The sequence below is a fragment of the Lepidochelys kempii genome, chromosome 3, assembly GCF_965140265.1.
Source record: "Lepidochelys kempii isolate rLepKem1 chromosome 3, rLepKem1.hap2, whole genome shotgun sequence".
Classification (NCBI taxonomy): domain Eukaryota; kingdom Metazoa; phylum Chordata; order Testudines; family Cheloniidae; genus Lepidochelys; species Lepidochelys kempii.
Window position 1 is genome coordinate 116053804 of NC_133258.1, and position 20179 is coordinate 116073982.

General features: G+C 41.3%; 1 protein-coding gene across 3 annotated transcripts in view; it reads right to left on the reverse strand.

Moving 5' to 3' along the window:
• The window catches only part of RGS17 (regulator of G protein signaling 17), a 73109-nt gene that overhangs the window by 14818 nt on the left and 38112 nt on the right, over nt 1-20179 (reverse strand). For all 3 annotated transcript variants that reach the window (XM_073335230.1, XM_073335231.1, XM_073335228.1), the window contains exon 2: nt 12313-12456. In XM_073335230.1, the coding sequence (XP_073191331.1) occupies nt 12313-12431 (119 nt within the window). In that variant the 5' untranslated portion in view covers nt 12432-12456. The remainder of the gene's footprint in view (nt 1-12312; nt 12457-20179) is intronic.

A 20179-nucleotide genomic window follows, 5' to 3' on the forward strand; every position in this document is an offset into this window, starting at 1 on the left:
TGGGGTGCCCTTACCGTACTCTGATCCCCGTCCCACCAACTCACCAAATCAGTCCACTTGTCTCCCTGTCAGTTTAATTTCTTCTTTCAAAATATTGTTGCTCTTTATATTCTGTTGCATGCAGTGGGTATGTGTAGTTTCTAGACATGCTCCAGAGACCTTAGTACTGACTGCAGCTATTCTACAAGTGATTAGTATATTTGAAAGGCATAAAGGCACCTGTCGTCTAGGACCCAGAGAACTAGAAAGGATACTAATTTAAAGGGACACGAGGTGAACAGAAGCTTCACCATCAGAGTGGTTTGGAGTAGTCTTTTGGCAGGTGACTTTAGTGATTCCAATGCTATTCCAACAAGTGCACACTGGGTCTCAGGTCTCTGCTGCCTTACACTTTGTATAGCCACTTACATTTGCTTTGCACAGGGTGAATGACTATCCAAGGTATAAGGCAGTGGAGAATTGGAGCCCATTAGCAAGTTGCCAAGCGCATGACGAGAGTTAGCTTTGCTAAGGCCACCAGCTTGTTACACTCTTGTTGCTTCTTTCACAATGGGGAGATATGACAGGAATGTTCCTGCTAAGCTCTCATAGTTTTATTCAAAAGCATTATTAAGTTTTTGGCTTAGGGAGTCTATGTTTTTTATAAAGATTCCTATTATGATATTGAAGAATATACTTCCTTAATAAATAGGATTAAACTGATTTTGCACAGCATTGCATTCTATTTTGTTATGATTTTGAAATAACAGATTAAATGGTTAAGACAGACTTTCAGTCTCCCACTTCCAGAGATACATATTGAAACCTCCCGTAGGTCACCTACAGAGAGGAGCATATAAAATAGCCACCACACAATTTAGTACAGATAGTCTCTAGAAAGAGAGAGAGGTTCAAGACCGGATAAAAGCAGAGGTGTTGCTATTTAGGACCGAGGTGCATTGGCAGAGTTGAGTATGAGTGTTTATACACCTGCCTATACTCTTTTCAAGGCAAATTAGGGATGTTACCCCTTCATTTTCATTCAACCGTTCATTTTTTATTTATTTTTAAACACACTGCTGGGTTGTGATCATCACAGAAGTCTGTATGGATATAGAGAGAAGTTTGCACTGTTTCACAATGGACTTTAATTGCTATTTTTCAAATTTTCCATAGAGCGAAGAGCCCAGTCTTTGAGCCAGCATGTGCTCCCAACACAGAGATGTCAAAGGGAGTTGAGGGCACCCAACGGAGGGGGGTAGTACCAGTACCTAGTTTATAATCACGAATGCTGCCATCTGGCCACGCGTTTGTATTTTTGAATCATATTAAGATGACTAGATAAGACTGTCATCTCCTTTTTTCTGCCTTGATGAGTGACTGGCCTACTTTTAACAGAAGATTCTTCATCTTCTGGGTTTTATCTACTAGGAGTTAGCCTACAGAGACTCATTTCCATGATCTATCCTCATTTTTTATTTAAAAGCCCTAGACATTTATTCCTGTTTCAACTGACATTTTAAACCGATTTGGAATAATACATAGTTACATGATAAACCTTTACCAGTTTGAAGCTATGCTGCTAACAAATTGACTGGAGCCAGTACCTTTTCCCTTTCAGTTAGGAACCAGTGTCTTATTTGGGTAAGAATTTCTCCTGATAAAACTTAAATATTTAATATCCTGTTATATGCCACTGTTGAATAAAATGGAAAACTTACAAAAATTCCCCTTGCTCCTTTAAGGTACCATACAGAGTGTCCTAGTTCCCATTTTATTTTCAACTTAGGCCTATGTTAAGCCTCTCCCCTTGCAGCAGTTTTGTGTTTTTTCCAGGGTCTAAAGTCAATGCATCTTTGTGTAGCTATATAAAAGTCAGATGTGAAAGGAGAAGACAAAGCTTCTTCACAATATGTTCTGGACTGACATGGGGCCAACACTCCTACCCCCTGAAATTCACACGAACTGCAATGTGAGCAGGACTCAGGTGCCCTAGCTCTCCAGTTTCTTTTCCAGCAACACAACTTTGCTCATCTGTCCTGGTGGCAGAAAGTCCACCCGTGACAGGACTATAACACTTCAAGCCTCCCACAGCCCGTACTCCCCAGTCCTAGAGCTGAATGGCATTGCCCAGAAGGTAGGTGAGGTTGGATGTGAAGAGGGAGGGCTAGGATGCCAGCAAGATGTGCTGAATCAGCACATCTCCCTGAGGGTCTTCAAGCTACCCTCTTCTGATGGAGAGGGTACCTCCACTCCTTGCCTTCCTCTCAGGGTTGCATTTCTCCTCAAGGTCAGCTACCCCTACATGCATAAATGGTGCTGCAACAGGCTGGAATCAAGATCATTTTCTAAAATTAACTTGGTTTAGTCTTAGCTCTCCTTCTAAGAAACTACTGCCAGCAGCTTAGGTGTCGCTGAAGAAGATTAAGGGTCATGTGACCCCACGTATTTACTCTTCAAATCAGGGGGTCTGATTTTTTTGCACCCCAATTTTCCCAGCAATGTCCAATTGTTGGTTTCAAATGGGGCCCATCAGATTTTCATTGTGGGGGATTTCAGCTCTCCCTCTTATTTTCTGGGACTTTGCTATCAGAATGATGGGGATTCTGAATTTAGCACTATTGTGTACATAAAGGTCTTTCCATTTTCTTTTGTGACACTTCAGTTTAAGTTATGGACTACCTGCTAATTTCATATATTTAGGTTTTTCCCCTCAGCCCATCCTTACTGGGTTACCACAGATGGACAAGTCACAGTAAATACAGACACAAACCTCAATGCATCTCAGAACTAATGTGAACTTTTGAGGTCAGAAAAATTAGGTTACAGTTTCAGAAACACACCCCTTCCCCCCACTACCCTAACAACTGGCCAATAACAGTGCAACAATTTCCTAGAGTACTGCATTATAGTGTCTGTTCTATATTCCTATATATTAGATTCCTATTCTTGATTCTCCAATTCATCTGAATCAAAACTCAAATTCACAAGTGGAATAGCTTTAAATGCCCCCCCACCCCCCCCAAAAAAACCCAAATCAAATAATTCACTCTTGTTCTGAAGTTATGGTGGAATAGTTACTTAAGTAGTTAAGTAATGCACTTGGTACCCAAGTGAACACCCATCCCTACCTTGTGTAATCATTTACACAAGCACAGAGTGGATATGAAGTACTACTAGTCAGAATAGTACCATTTTACACCCACATTGCACTGGTGTAAGTGACAATAAGGTGCTGGGCAATGATCTGTCATTTTCTTGGGTGTTATCTTTGAAGTTCTTCAGCCCAGATCTCTCTCTTGCTTAAATCACACATGAGAAGTGTTTGTTAATCTCAGGCTACTAATTGCTGGAAGTTTGCCCTTCTCATTAAACCAGAACACATTCTGGCACAGTATATCAGGCAGGGCCCAGGTCCAAAGGTTTGCAAGGCAGATTGCGATGCCCTAGGAGAGTTGTGTAAACAGTGTGCACAGAGCCACCTGTTTCTAGCCCTGTTACAAGCACTAAATATTCATAAGGCTCCAGTAAAATCAGAAGGAAAAATCCTTGCCCCTGCCGAATGATGATTGAAGAGTGAGCATGTTTATTTTTAATGTTACACTCGAGGATTATACATGTTTTCCCCCCATCTGCTGTTTCCCTTTGTGGTACCCTGTACCCTGTTGTGGTACCAGCTTTCTTTCTTTCTTTCTTTCTTTCTTTCTTTCTTTCTTTCTTTCTTTCTTTCTTTCTTTCTTTCTTTCTTTCTTTCTTTCTTTCTTTCTTTCTTAGGACAAGTGTTTGGAATATTGCTGAAGTACCATTAATTTAACCAATTAAGGCACGAAAAGAGTACTCTAACAGTCAGAATGTCTTCTTTTTGGTTGTCCAAATGCTGAAAGTTCAGTTTTCCCATTTTAAGTAGTTTGAAGAACCTTGAGTGGGGCCAGTTTTCAGGTGTTTCAAGTAGTTAAATCTCTGCCTTGTCCCCCAAGTCTTGTGATGCAAAAAGAGAATGTTTGCTAGGCAGCTCTGTCTAGTGACCTAGAAACTTTGACAGGTTTCAGAGTAACAGCCGTGTTAGTCTGTATTCACAAAAAGAAAAGGAGTACTTGTGGCACCTTAGAGACTAACCAATTTATTTGAGCATAAGCTTTCGTGAGCTGCAGCTCACTTCATCGGATGCATACTGTGGAAACTGCAGAAGACATTATATACACAGAGACCATGAAACAATACCTCCTCCCACCCCACTCTCCTGCTGGTAATAGCTTATCTAAAGTGATCACTTTCCTTACAATGTGTATGATAATCAAGTTGGGCCATTTCCAGCACAAATCCAGGTTTTCTCACCCTCCCCACAAACTCACTCTCCTTTGAGTTAATGGATCCAAAGAGAAGATAATTTAGAAGACTGTCTGCACAAGAACATTTTCTGCATAGTGTGAGAATTAGGCCCAGATTGTGAGTTTTATTCAGATTTTACTGGTTTCATTGGGAATTTTGCTTGAGAAGGGAAGCTCAGGTGCACTCCCTTATAGTTACTCTGACACAGATCTAACAAGACTGGCCCATGGAGGTAAGAGGCATGAACTGAACCAGCTAAGCCCATTGTGACCTAGAATGAATTAATTCCCATGGAAGAGAGGTGATGTTTCCATCAAGGCATTAGACCTGATCAAAAAATGGAAAAAAAGAACTGTGAACTATTCTGAGTTTGTTTAGCAGGGTTTGAAATGGAACAATTTCTATTCAACATTTTTTTTTAAAAATCAACTTCTCCCCTTTCCCCTCCCACTCCCATAAAATGGAGTAATGTAATAAAATGGAGTAGTGTCCAAATTTCTTTTCCATTCTAAATCTCCAAAGTCAGAAATGTTGACATGAGTGGTGCCTTTCCAATTTCCAGAAGAGGAGGGTTCGGGAGATACCTTCAGAAGCTGTTTGAATGAAGGCTTTAAAAAACAGATAAGGCCTTTCAGCCTGGGAATTTGTATCAAGCTTCAGGACCAAGGACGGCTTTGTGGCTAGCTTACTCTTTCCTGGGGAAGCCATCTTAGAAGGTCTCCCAACTCATGTTACCAGGTTCTCTTGCAGGAGCAGATCTTGGACCAAATCTTTTGGTTTTGGTGTTGAAGGAAGAGGGATTTGCAGACATCATACTTTGGCAGAGTATCTTTCAAAGGTGCAAGTTGTCCTGCTAAATTCACGAGGAACACCTTTTAAAATCCTTTAGATGCACCTGCCAACTTGGGTAAAACCTCAGCAGAAACCAACTAAAAGTAGAAAGACAGCTAACTTCCGTATATGTGTTCAGATTTATAATGTTTTGAACTACGCAATTTACAAATATTTATACTAACATGACAGAAAGGAGTTGGCTCTGTGACTGCTCTGCTAGGTATTAAGTGGAAACAAGGGACTGTTAAAGAAAGTAGGTATGTAACGAGTATGTGTATTTATTGGCATATAAGGATCCAATACCCTAACTGCCAACTATAGCTAAAAATGATTAGTTAGTATAAGAGCTAGGCATGCAGTTCCCACAGCGTGGAGACAACACCAAAAAACTTAATCTCCTGACAGGGTAAGTTAATCATCCTCAGTCTTTACTTGTTGTAAGTTTTGCATCTCTAGGGCCAGTCGAAAAATGAAGTGGTTTATGTTGGCTAAGCCTTTCATTTCTGGTTCTCCAGGTTTCTTGCTGTGCTACCACCATTCCATAGAGCATTAAGACATTCTAGCTACTGTACATTTGACAACACAGCAAGTTTGCCCACAAAGAATCTTTAACTATCCAAGAAGACAGACTATCCTTGCTGGGGATTCTATACTAAGAAGAATCAAATGAACATTCTGCAAGAGACAGGCATGCACTAGGATGATGTATTGTTTTCCTGGAGCCAAGACATGAGATATCACTCTAAGATTGGATGAGCTTTTGAAGTTGATGGGAAAGGATCCATTTGTGATGGTTCTTATCAGCACTAATGACAGTACATCTCGGATGACTTCAGGCAACAGATGACTTCAGGGAAGGGTGCTGAAGAAAAATCATATTCAAACAATCTTCAGGGAGATCCTTCCTGTCCTGTGAGTGAATGAAGACAGAAGGCAGAAGATTCTGGAAGTGAACCACTGGCTAGGTAAGTGGTGTAGGGTGGAGAGTTTTGGTTTTGTGGAACATTGGTTTCCCCTCCTGCTGAGGTGGAGGCCATCCAAACTATACAGTCCCGTCTCCCCATAGAAGGTGGACCAATCTCCTTGGGGACAGGCTGGCTAGATAGTCAGGAGGGTGTTAAATTAACAATAAAAGGGGACGGTAAAAGGCAGAAAGGTATGAGCGCTCAATTAGCACAAAAATGAGATTTGAGAACAAAATTGATCAAGGAACCAAAGGATATGAAGAGAATAAATTTTTTAATTATGTTCACACCAGTATTAAGAGCCTGGATAGCAAACGAGAGGAATTGCTCATTTATGAACATAAGTTTGATCTAGGTAGTTTCACCAAAACCTAGAGGGATGAGTCACATGACTGGAATGTTATAGCCATCCATTTTAACCGCTTTAGGAAGGATCAAGTGGGTAAAAGGATCAAGAGGAGGAATGACACTATGTCAAAAGTGGCATCATCTGTTTCCAAGTCATTGCTAACTCAGAAGAAAATGTTCTTGAATGCTTATGGATCAATATCCTAACAGATAAAGCACAAGATAGGGTAGTAATTGGTGTCTGTTACAGACCATCAAATCACGCTAGGGAACAGGATGACCGCCTGCTTGCGCACCTAACTATCAAGCATAGGGGAAAAAAGCTGAGTGATTGGGGAGGTGGGATTTCAATTTGAGTGACATATGGGGATCTCATGCTGCCAGTATTAAAACATCTTTGGAATTTCTGAGTGTTATAGATGACTATTTCCTAACTCAAAAAGCTTTGTAGCCAACATCTGTGATTTCTATATTGGACCTTGTCTTGACAGAGAAAGAGAAATTGATTACAGAACCAAACATTAATGGTAGTTTAGGTACAAATGATCATAATTTGATCACATTTCTAATGTGCAAAAAGAATAAAGTCCAAACTAATTATATACATTTGGGACTTTAAAATGGCCAATTTCACAAAGCTGAAATTAATTATGAGAGAAATCAACTTAGAGGAAGAATTTAAACCAGAAAAAGTGTGTGTGATAATTGTGAATTATTCAAGAACACTTTACTAGATGCCCCAAAAGCTATAATTCCACAATCAAGGAAGAAGGTCATACTGGTTAAAAACACCTAACTGGTTTAGAGGAGAAGCAAATGCAGTGATCAACCTACCAACCAAACAACTCAATTACATATATATGTATATAACAAATGGATGAAAGGGGAAGTTGGTAGTAATGAATGTAAATCAGAAGCCAGGAATTGTAGAAAATTCATATGGGAATCAAAGAGATACAAGGAGAATTTGATGGTCAGCAGAATTAATGACAATAAGAAGGAGTTTTTTAAGTATATTGTGAACTGAAAGAATCCTAACAATTGTATTGGTCCATTATTAGATGGAAATGGTAGAATTATCAATAATAACACCAAAAAGGCAGAACGGTTCAATAAATATTTATGTTGCGTATTTGGGGGAAAAACAGAAGATGTAGTCATATCATAGGATAAGATTCTTTCCATTCCAATAGTAACTCTGGAGGACATTAAACAGCAGCTACTAATGTTAGACATTTTAAAATAATCGCACCTAGGTAACTTGCATCCAAGAATTTTAAAAAGCGTTGGCTGAGGATCTCATTGGACCACTAATGTTGATTTTCACTAAGTCTTGGAACACTGGGGAAATTCCAAAAGACAGGAAAAAAAATGAATGTTGCACCTATATTGTGAAGGGTAAATGGGATACTTGGTAATTATAGGCTTGTCAGTCTGACATCGATCCGGGGCAAGATAATGGAGTGGCTGATATGGGACTTGATTAATAGAGTAAAGGAGGGTAATAGAGCTGGTGCCAATCAACATTGTTTTATATGAAGTGGGTCTTGTCAAACTAACTTGGTATTTTTTTAATGATATTACAAGTTCAGTTGATAAAAGTAACCGTGGTGATGTAATATACTTAGACTTCTGCAAGGCGTTTGACTGGGTACTGTGCAACATTTTTATTAAAAAATTACAACAAACACCAAATTAACGTGGCGCATGTTAAATAGTTTAAAAATTGGCTAGCTGATAGCTCTCAAAATGCAATTGTAAATGGGAAATCATCATCGAGTGGGTTTACTTCTAGTGGGATCCCCCAGGGATCAGTTCTTGGCCCTGCACTATTTAAAATTTTTATCAGTGACCTGGAAGAAAACATAAAATCACCACTGCTAAAGGTTGCAGATGACACAAAAATTGAGAGTGGTAAATATTTCAGAGGACAGGTCACTGATACAGAGCGATCTGGATTGCCTGGTAAGCTCTATGTAAGCAAACTACACATTTGAATATGGCTAACTGTAAATGCATCCATCTAGAGTGAAAGAACATAGACCGTACTTACATGACGGAGGTGAAAGAGTGACTGAAAGAGACTTGGGGGTCACGTTGGACAAATCAGCGGTACATGAGCTCCCAGTGAGACACTGTGGCCAAAAGGGCTAATGCAATCCTTGGATGCATAAACAGGGGAACTCCAAGTAGAAGTGGAGAGCTTATCTTACCTCTGTTGGGCACTGGTGCTACTGCTGGTGGAATACTGTGTCCATTGCTGGTGTCCACAATTGAAGGATGTTGGTAGGTTAGAGGAGGTTCTGAGAAGAGCCCTGGGAATGCAGGGGGCTTAAATGATTAGAAAAGATACCTTCCAGTGGTAGATTCAAGGAGGTAAGGGGTGACTTGGTTACAGTCTGCAAGTATCTACATGGGGTATAGATGTTTAATGATAGGCTTTTTAATCTAGCAGAGACAGGTATAATACGATCCAATGGCTGGAAGCTGAAGCTAGACAAATTCAGAATGGAAATAAAGCACACATTTTTAACAGTGAGAATAATTAACCACTGGAACTATTTACCAAGGGTTGTGCTGGATTCTCCATCACTGGCAATTTTCAAATCAACATTGGATTTTTTTTTTAAGAGATGCTCAAGTTCAAGAGGAATTATTTTGGGGAAGTTCTATGGCCTGTATTACACAGGAAGCGAAACTAGATGATCACAGTGGTCCATTCCAGCCTTGCACTCTAGGAATGTGTTTTTATTTGGAGTGAAATGGTTAACAGAAAGGGACAGTTTCTCTCCCACCTCTCCCTGTAACAGCCAGCATTGACAACCCACACCAATGACGCTGGAACACTTTTTATAGTGGGGGTGCAGAGAGTCAGCTAACTGTAAAGCAATGGTCCCCAAACTTTTTACCTCATGCCCCCCTTTACCCTGTCTGTGCCCCAGGCCCCCAGAGCTGGGGCCAGGAGTGGGGCCATGGCTCCAGGAGGGGAGGATGCAGATAGGGGCAAGGGGGCTGAGGCTGGGGCCACAGCTGGGGGCAGCATGGGGCCAGTGGCCAGAAGTGGAGCCCCGGGCAGGGGGCCAGCAGCTGGGCGTGGAGCCCCGGGCGGGGCCAGGAGCAGAGACCTGGGGGTGCTTCAGCACTCCCCGCACCTCTAATTCCTGCCCCTATGACCAGCACCCTTTAAATTGCTAATGCTTATTACCACTAGACTTCCAGTGCTATTGGAAATAGCTTCCAAAATTAACAGGTGCCATTTATTTAAAAAATACATAGTTTAAAAAATATAACCCACAACATAACTAATCATTCTCAGAAGGTACACGGAATAGCTTTCTGAATAAAGACCTAATGCTGCTAACAAGTTCTCTATTAGGAAAGATATTATTTCCACAAACAAAGGTGTGGGTATTTGACTAAGTTGCTATGTAAACAGAGTCTTAATCCTCATTTGACTTTAACACTGGGTGGAATGAAAGAAAACTGAAATATCACATGACTCGCTAGGATATTTTTAGAACTGTAATGACTTGTCCAGAGCTGTCAGCTAATGAACTAGCACCTTGAACAGATACAGCCTTGTTATTGACAAAAGTGAAAGCATTCATTATAAGCTGCGCAAGCCATGCTCTGAGGTGGGCAAGTATTGTACTTATTTTTTAACAGCAAGGAGATTGAGGCACAGAGAGGGTAAGCGATCTGAATTGTCTAACGTCACACATGTTGCTGGCAGAGCTGGAAATAGCCAACAGCATCAGTACTGGCAGGTTCTATTAGAGCATTGTCACCAGTAATGAACCCAACAACGTCTCCATAAAGCCATCTGGTGAGATTCATAATACTCCAGATATAAGAACTGATGGAACTGGGGAGAGTCTGGGTAGGTTTAAGGCCAGCATAGTCTGTTATGATAATCTAATATGACTTCCTGCATAATATGGCTCCAGAGAATTTCTTGCCTGCAACCATAATCAGCAAGTCAGGTTTCTCATGTAGTCTTTTTATATATATAAAAGCTATTAGAGACAGTGAGTGAGAGAAAGAAAGTAGCATGCTGGCTCCTTGTAGCCATAAACAAGCTCACAAGACAAATTCCACACCAAAACAAATATTTCATTTTGACTCAAGTTCTAAAAGGGCCAAAATTGCCTTTCAGAAATGACTCCCCCTCAACCCCTCCCACACCTTCTTTGGGCTTCAATCACAGATTCAGAAGTTAGAGATGGGAGACCCATTAGGTCATCATTCTGCCCGTGCAGGATTTATTTTCACCATTGTATTGTTCAGGTTAGTTTTAAGAATCACAAGCAATGGCATTTCCACTACATCCCTCAAGCTAGCCTGTTAGACTTTACTTTTAAGATGGAAACTAGGCTTACCCAGTTCTTCATGCACAATCAAGTCCACATTCAGAAAAAACGTCAGGATATGATCAGCAATAAACACTTCTACAAAAGCAGTTGAGAGTACACCCAACATTGTAATGCAATGATGGATCATATCTCGATTGACTATGCACAAGCTGTTCAAATGTATGGGAACTGCATACTACCCTGAAGGCTCTCCAAGGGAAACAAAGCTCTAAGGATGTGTGAGGAGAACTGATTATTCAAATATCTATCCCAGTGCAGCCTATAAAGATCCATAAGCAAAGTTGATACTTATGGCCCCGCATACCCTTTACACAGGCCAGAGGAGAGCAGAGGCAGCTCAGTGCTTGTCTTCACATTTAAGAGCCTTCAAGCCTCTCTGTGTTGTATGGAGTGAACATATAGCAAGAAGCAGGATAGCTTCCTAATAGCATGTCCTCACTCACTCTTTCTTGTTCCCATGGATCCTCTGGTTCTGTGAGAGCTGGAAGTTTGTGCTGTTCTGTTCCTGCTCCTGTGGCAAAGAGGAGGACGTGGCAGGGAAGAGGTTCAGAAGAGGCTGTGCCATTGTGATATTTGGTACCCTCTGATGTGCATTTTTAGATGCAGGAAAAGGAGCAAATGGCTGACTTAAGTGTAAAATCGGAGAGATGTACACAGAATGGCCAATCCAAAAACACTCAGATGATTATATCTTTGCATAGGCCCTGAACAATTCTGAGAGTAGCTTTATGCTACATTAGGACTAGCCATGTGCGTAAAGTTAAGCATGTATATAAATTGGAGCCTTCTATATTACGGCAACAGACACCTTAGACATACAGTGCAGCGAAATGATTAACTGAAGTTATTTCATAGACTTAAGCTTCAAACTCCGCAATCCAAGTGTTCCTTTAAGAATAGCTGAGTAGCAATGACTTTCCCTGCTAAAATAGTGCTTTTTGCTAGTTGAAAGATCACAGTGGAAATCCATTTTTTTAATGTTCTCAGACTAGAGAATTTAGTTAACAATTTATTAATTGAACAACTAAATTGCTGCAGCTCTATATAGTTCTCATTTCTGCCCATTTACCGCCCAATGAATGCAAAGACAAAGTGTTCTGAAACATTTCTTATAGTTTAGAGGGAACAATTTAAATACTAAAAAATACAAACTGAAACAAGAGTGTCTTAAATGTAAAATTAAGACATTTTCAAGATCATCTGCCCACCTGAGTTTTACACCCGCTACTTCCTCATTTTATGATAGTAACTTTGGAGAGGGGGCAAAATCAAAGTCGTATTTTCAATGCCCACTCCCTCATCTGCAACACAAGCGGCCCAGAAAGAGCAGAGAACTATTTAATAAAATTCTTGTGTCGAAAAATGAAGTCTGACTTTCAGCAGAGCGACTCTCGGAGAATTCCATACATTCCCAGCAACTGGCAGTTTTCACTCTCTTTGTTTACCTGTGTTGGATATGATACCAAGTACACTACGGGACATACCATGAGCAGCTGCAACAACAGCACCAACAAAAGCAACATGTGTTGTTGGGCCTTTGGTTTCCAGGTGCTTGAGACACGGCAGATGTTCCTTCATTTTGTGACTGCTGCCTTTTTCTCATTTCAGCTACTTCGGTACCCAAGCGGCTACAAGAACACAGACAGAAGAGATTTATAGAATTACTACAGACAAACATGAAGTACAATCACATTTTCTACATTAATTGTATCAAGTCTCTCAAAAACTTTTGGCAATGAAGACAAATACCGGTCATCTGTGCTGCCTAAGTAGTAATTTTACAATACAAACATTTTGCTAAAACACTATATTCCAGGGACATGCTTATGCTGCAGTACTTTAGGGTTGCGTCTGTTCTTGTCACTTTGAGTAGAATAAGAGGCTGCTTGTTAGCCTTGCAATCACTAGCACACACCTCACCAATTGTATAGCACTTTGTTAGCCCTTAAAATATCAACAATGATATGACTATTCAACTGGTTTTTTTTGTTTTTTCCATCTCTCTAAAATTATTGCAAGATGGTAATTCACTTAAACCATGAGCCTGGCTTTGATCTTTGTTATTCCAGTGTGAGCTAGAATTAAACTGCCCTGAAGTCTGAACTGGAACATTACAACTAATGCGCTGCGTCAGTCAGGGCCAATACCTATTATTTACCATTAATTAGTCCAGATTAGCATTACCGTGGGTTTGGCTACTGGAGTTATCTGTGCATCCAAGGAAAAGTAAACATTTCAAAATCTTTCCCAGTGTTAGGCTTTTTGGCTAGGCAAGTTTTTCCTTCCCTCATCACCAGTACTTCCCAGATTTTCTTAAACCAAGCTATTTTTTCCTTCCAGTGGTTTGTACTTATTCCAGACGGAATTAATATTCCATGTATTAGCTGAACTTTTCAAACGAGGAGAATAAGAGTAAAGGGATTTTAGATTTTATTAAGGGATTTTTTTCCACTGGTGCACACAATATGACTCAGTTTGCATACACCAAAACAGCAGCAGTGAAAGTTAAATCTTAAATGGCTTCTTTCTAAAATCACTGAAGTATTTTCAGCACTACATTTCGTAACAGTAGCTAAGGGAGTCTGTGGTTATACAGCCACACATTCCCACCTGTCATGTGACAGGGGTATTAATTACATCGGGTCAGGTTGAGAGACTGGGACTTGGAACCATTTCAGTTTTTTGCCAGAATCGATGTGCTTACAGACTCTTGTACCTTTCTTAAGTGAGTTACTCACAAGCTCCATCCCCTCTCCCAATCCCCCCCCCCAGCGCACAATTGTTTACACCAGCAGTTTTAAACCAGAGGTCTGGGGCTCCCTGAGGGGGCTACAAGCAGATGTCAGGGGTCCGCCAAGCAGGACTGGCAGTAGACTCACTGGGACCCAGGGCAGAAAGCCGAAGCCCTGCCGTGCAGGGCTTAAGTCCAGGACTCTAAGTCCACCAACTGCAGCTGAAGCCGAAGCCTGAGCAGTTTAGCTTAGCTTCACGGGGGCCCCCATGGCATGGGGTCACAGGCAATTGCCCTGCTTCCTACCCCCTAACTCCGGCCCTGGCTTTTATACACAGAAAAACAGTTATTGAGGCACAGGTGGGCTGTGGAGTTTTTATCGCATGTTTGGGGGGCTCAGAAAGAAAAAGGTTGAGAACCCCTGGCCTACACTATTATTTAATACAAGTGATTTGGACTAATACAAGGCTTGTGTTTTGCAGGGGGTCGAGAGCATGGTAGATTGACCACACTTGTGTCTTTATAGTTCCAATATAATGTGCAGGGATCTTGGTGGCACAGAGGGTTAGGGCACTATTTGCCCTCTGCAACCCCATCAAGTTAATTTTTGGTCACAGTTGATACAAGTTTGGAGCCTCAACCTCATTTTACAGTATGTTTATCTGAAAATACAAAACATTGCTTTAATTTGACGTGATTGGCTGTCTGCTCTATCGACGTTCAAGACTAGAATAGCAGAGGGTGTTGCTCCCACTGACTGAGGTGCATTTGCAGAGCTTACACAGCACCTGGCTCAAGTCAATGCTATCAGTCCTACACTTCTGTGAGCATGACATTCCCTCAGTTCCTATAAGGGAAAGTCTACAAGCAGTCAGCAAATCCCAAGGGTGGTGGTGCAAGCCAGACATTCATTTACTGAGCACAGTGGTGCGGGGGTGAACAGGAGTCAAGCTTTTCGTCTTTGCTTGCTTTGGCTGTTAACTACTGTATTTGCAAATATTAGACCTGATCCTATTGTCTTCTCTGACAAAACTCCCATTGATTCATTAAGTGTTTAGGCTGTAGGAGAGGGATTATCAAACTCATTCTTTGGATATATTCAGTGATTGAGCTATGGAATGTAAACAGTGACTTAGTCATATGATGGGGATGCCTTTTGTCTGATCCAGGTTATGAAAATGAAGTTTAGAATTCTAAACTCAGATCAATCTAGTGATATGATGGTTTGACTGGAACCAAATGTAAGGGAATGACAATGGAGATCCAAAATTATGCGACCTGATTTTGAACAGAGATTCTGTGATAGTGATGCAAGCTGGAATTACAAATTTTGAGTTTGCATTTTAGCTTTTGAAAGGTCTCACTCTTCCTGAGATCCCAGAGTGAAATTAGCTCTGTGCTGGGCATGAACACTGTGGATAAGGGGCAAAAGTCCATCTCCCCAATAGAAGCAGCATCTCTTCCGAGCACTACAAAGGAGATTAGATAGACTCTCCTATCCCAGGCAGCACACCGTGGGCCCAATTCCCTTCTCACTGTTTTACATCTGGATATTTCCATTTGCTTCAATTTTATGACTTCCAATTTGTGAGATCAGAATCTGGCTCCATTTTACACAAGAGGTTCAGTTCACTTTCTAGGGGTTATCTAGGTACTCTGGCCCTCATCACCATAGCATCTGAGCATCTCATAATAATCAATGGATTTTATCCTCACAGTGCCCCTGTTAGAACTATCCCCATTTTACAGATGCAAAAGTGTGGTACAGGGTAGATTAAGTAACTGAGCAACATGTACATAATTTTTTAAAGCAGCAAAGCAAGAGAAATGTATGTATCCTTTGTGTGCAGTGAGACCCATATTAGTTTAAGATGAAATGAACAAACCCTGTAAAACTTAGTGCCGTCAACTCCATACAACTGACAATGAGCCTGACTCCAAGTCTCCTACTGACATATTTAGGACATAATTACCAAAAACTTCACTGTAATTAGCACAGAAATCCTCTAGCACTCAGAGCAATATCTTGGGAAAATCCCTCCCTCAAAACGAAGGGAATATATTAAATAACATTTGCTTCATTACACACCTTACAACTGAGAAAGCATAATGAATATTGACTGAGGAGTTCAAACCCCAAATGGTTCATGCTAGAGGATGAAGAGAAGATCCTTCACAACCCCTTTCACATTCCTGTCCCCCACCATCTCACATGGGGTTTTCACTTAAGTTCTTAAATCTCTTTCCCAGAAATCCCCAAGATACAGCATTCTTCACTCTCCTGCCTTTTGGACATTGCACCAGACCCAGGCCACATCAACTCAGTTGCTCTCTTGGTTCCTCTCCTCCGATGCATCAAGATCAAGCTTCTTGTCCGTGCTTCAAAGCCACACAGAACCGCCCCTCCTCATATCTGAGCTGTTTTTTTTATATTGTCTCGTCCCCCATCAATTGTTTTGATACCCCATTTACCTGCATCTCCTATAAGTGTCCCTGCACTTTCTTCCACACTTCCCCTTACATTGGAAAGTCCTTCCTGATTTGCAAACTTCCCCCCCTTCCCCAACCCTCACACCTCATTTAAGTCTGTCCCACATCACCCTACGGCTGCAACATCTACAAGAAGTTAACCAAGACATCCATTTAGTCAAATAAAATCCACCCTCTTTATTCCATCATGCAGTGAAATAGTCCTTGTTTGAGGCAGTGTTTGAGGGAGGTTTAGGTTGGACAGAGGAAAAACTTCCTAACTGTCAGGGTGGTTAAGCACTGGAAAAAATTGCCTAGGGATGCTGTAGAATCTCCATCATTGAAGGTTTTTAAGAACAGGTTAGACAAACACCTGTCAGGAATGGTCTAGATAATACTTAGTCCTGCCATGAGTGTAGGGGACTGGACTAGATGACCTCTCGAGGTCCCTTCCAGTCCTATGATTCTATAATTTTAGTGATGTTGCCCCAACCTTCCCTACCCCATTGTGTCTTGTTTCTCTCTCATTATTGTCTAATTTACCAGAGCTCCTAAGGGCATAGATCACGGATGGAACCCCTGCTCCAGCCCCTTTACGCCTCATAAAAGGTCTAGAGAAGTATAAAGGGGCCCTGAGAGCCCTGGAGCCAGCTTGGGAAGGATTTCCCCTAACTCAGGTACTGCAGAAGACAGCTGTACAGCTGTCTCCCAAGGACCACCTTACAACTCTGGAACATGAGGCATGTAGGGGGCAGCAGGGTCATTCTGGAGCAGGGCACCAGCAAACTACACGGCAGAGATTCTGGGCTGTGCAGTGGGCCCCTTGGGCAGTCCCAGGGAGTTTGCCATATCTTAGATATTTCTGGTGGTCATGGGGTATCTACACTATATTGGGGGCCTCTTCAGCCCCTGGAGCAGCCCAGGATTAGGAGGGCACAAAGATATTTTAAAGTCACCTATCCCCATTCTGCCCTAGGCTGAGAATTCTGTGCTGCAGCTCTCAGAAGTGCAGCAGACACTCTCCTCTCCAATGTCTATTTTGGAGAGGCCCTTATGACATGTGGAGGAGCTGACAACCAAGTCACTTTTCTGTGGAATAGGCAGTGAATGATCCTTCTTTTGTGGTAAATTATGAGCAAAACATTGCAGCTTTCAGGATAGGATTGCCACAGAGTCAGTCTAAGTAACATGCCTTTCTCAAGATGCTGAGGGGGAAAAAAGGAATGAGACAGGTAGCAAATTAGGGATGTTCAAAGGATGTTGAGGGTGCTCAGATCTTTGCAGAGTCACATCCTTAGCCCTGAAAAATATTTTCTTTGAATGATCTGACACACCAGCTCTTCTCCACTGCTCTGCTTCCTTTAACTTTACCAATAAAGGACCAAATCTTCAGCTGATTAAGTTAACATAGCTCCACTGACTTCAGAGCAATGCCAGTTAGTACCAGCCAAGGATGTGGTTCTATACATTTCTTATAGCCACACTTCAGATTATTATTTTGGCCTATTTCATATTCTTTAGATACCACTCTTGCTAATCTGTGTGTATTTCATAACATTAGGGATGTTGTAGTTCTCCCCAAACCCAAGCATTAAGATGCATATAAAGATAAAAAGTGTGCATAGTTACGACACCCAGCCAACATTAACGCCCTACCCTATAGTGACGGCATGCAATACCCATACAATGAATGAGGCATTTTAGGGTTTGTGGTCTCAAAATAAAGTCAAGTCTTAAAGAAAAAACATTTAGATTTTCCACATGTCCACCTCCCTCTTCATGACATCACCACAGGGCAGAATTATTTTATAATGCTTCATTTGGAGATAATTACAAAATTCCAATAGTATTTTGTTACTGATATGTATTCAACTTTAACTCTATTACAACGGTTTGCCTGGGATATTTTTAAAGTGACATACAAATGATGACTAACTACTCAAAAAACCCAACAGAGAACGCCAGCATGCAATATTTCTATTTATTTGCTATCTAGCATCAGTCTTAAAATAGTGTTTTATTTAACGGTGGACCCACTGGTGTATCAGAGCAGTGCAAGCCTGCCAGAGTGCACCAGCCTGTTAAGCTGATTTACAGCAGCTTGCGCTGCTCTTGTGATGCAAAGCAGAACAGATCTGGCCCTTCCTTTACAATGTAGTCATGTTTTTAGGGGGCTGTGTTAGTGAGACCAGTGCTAAGTGAAGGCAGGCAGGAAGAATACAGTCCTAGTGTCTGTCCCTGCACTCCTGCCTCCTTTCCACTAGCAGTGCTGCCTCAATGCACAGTGGAGCCAAGGCCGCATGCCATGGGGAACCTTTCAAGCACTGATGCCCAAGCTAGCATGCAGCTACAGAATTTTTAAAGAGCAGTGACAGTTGGCTCAAGTAATCTACCATCGAGAACTCTAGACTTGTGTCCAGTCTCCCTCACACCAACTCATTACAACCAATAGACTTTGCAAGTTAGTTGTAGAGGAAGCGTTGTTGGTTGAATTACCTTCTATGTCACAATGGCCCCACTTGAGTTATCTCGGCCTAGAAGTTAGAAGCAATTAACTTAGCTTAACTGCCACTTAGTTTCTTAAAATATCAATTATGCATAAGATTTAAATGCATTGCAGTTACATAGAAAGTGTTTGCATTATGCCCTAGTTAAGATCATTTGGGAAGAAGAGACTGACAGATGCCAAGTTTCTTAAAGGACCTCTTTAAATTGCAACTCAAACTGATTAACACATTTACTTGTAAGTTCTCCAGAAATTCATTCTGCACTCCATAAGTTCTGTACATTTGAGGATCCACTATTTTGTACTAACCCCCTCATTCACAAACCAAGAGGTTGAATCCCTGCTTTAAGTGCAAAATTAACTGCTTGAGCTACGGAGTTACAAGCTGCAACTACATAATATACAGTGTTAATGTAACGTACCTGTCAGCGTGTTAACATAGAACAAGAGAGGTCAGTCCAGAAGATGTGTATGTGATAGCTCTTGAGCTAGAGAGACAGGCTTTCTAGCTAAGTCCTGGAGACTAATGCTTTATACTTTGAAGGCCTCTCAGTGTTTGCAAAGATGACAGCCATCATATTATGAAGCCATGATTTTCTTTAGTTTTCAGCGGGGTCATGTAAATACCTCATCCTGCCTCAAATACTTGTACTCCCCCAAATTACCTCTTCTCCATTATGAATGACAGGTCTAAACCTCCTCTGGGTCCATCCCTTTTACAGTTCTATGTTGTAAAATACTTGCTTGTCTCCGAGAGCAGACTACTGCTCCGCCGACAAACTTTTCTTCTGAAGGTGTAGCTCTCAAGTAGCTTCATAATAAGTATTATTGCCTCCCCATAACGATAAGTTTTGACTGCAGCTGCTCTTGCTGCACCTAACCCTTGCCCAAATGAAATCCAAGACATGTGAGTTTTCCGCACATAGAACATCTTTCTAATGTCAGACACTTCTATTCTGGATATGTTTGGCCCTTCATCCTGGCTTTTTTAAAACTGGTTGGAACATGGTCATACAACAATCTGAGGTCACACAGAAACTCCCTGGCAGTAATTCATTTCAGCGTTAGATATTCTCAAAAGCAGAGTATTTTTGCTTTCACGCATCACATTGCATCAGTTTTCACTGGCAGTCATACCGTTTGTAGAGCCAGCTCCTACATCGGTCTAGAATGCCTGATCTTTGGCCCCTATTTTAAATTGATCCTAGCTGCTCTGGTACACAAGCCCTGCAAACTCTTGCATTTAAAAGTCTACTCTTCATAGATTTTTGCCTGTTTCCTCTGTTATAAGAGCAAGCATTTCTCAATTTGTGAATCACTGAATATAATAAGTGGAATTGTAGGGAGAGGAAGAATTGCTCTCAGAGAGTTATAATTTGGTCACATCCTAAGCAAGTCAATCTTTTGAAAAAACAAAAACAAAACTGTTTTCCCTAAATGCTAGCCACATGAAGTAGGCATATGCAGCCTCTTTTCAGAACTGGACCCCTTGTGTCCAGGAGCGAAGACAAAGCCTCCTAGGATATTAAGAAATTATATAGAAGCTGTTCAAATACTTAATATTTTATTGGACTATCTGGGAATGCTAACTCAGCCCTACCAAAACCAGCTTGTGTAATTTGTTTGGACACTGTAGAGACCTTGC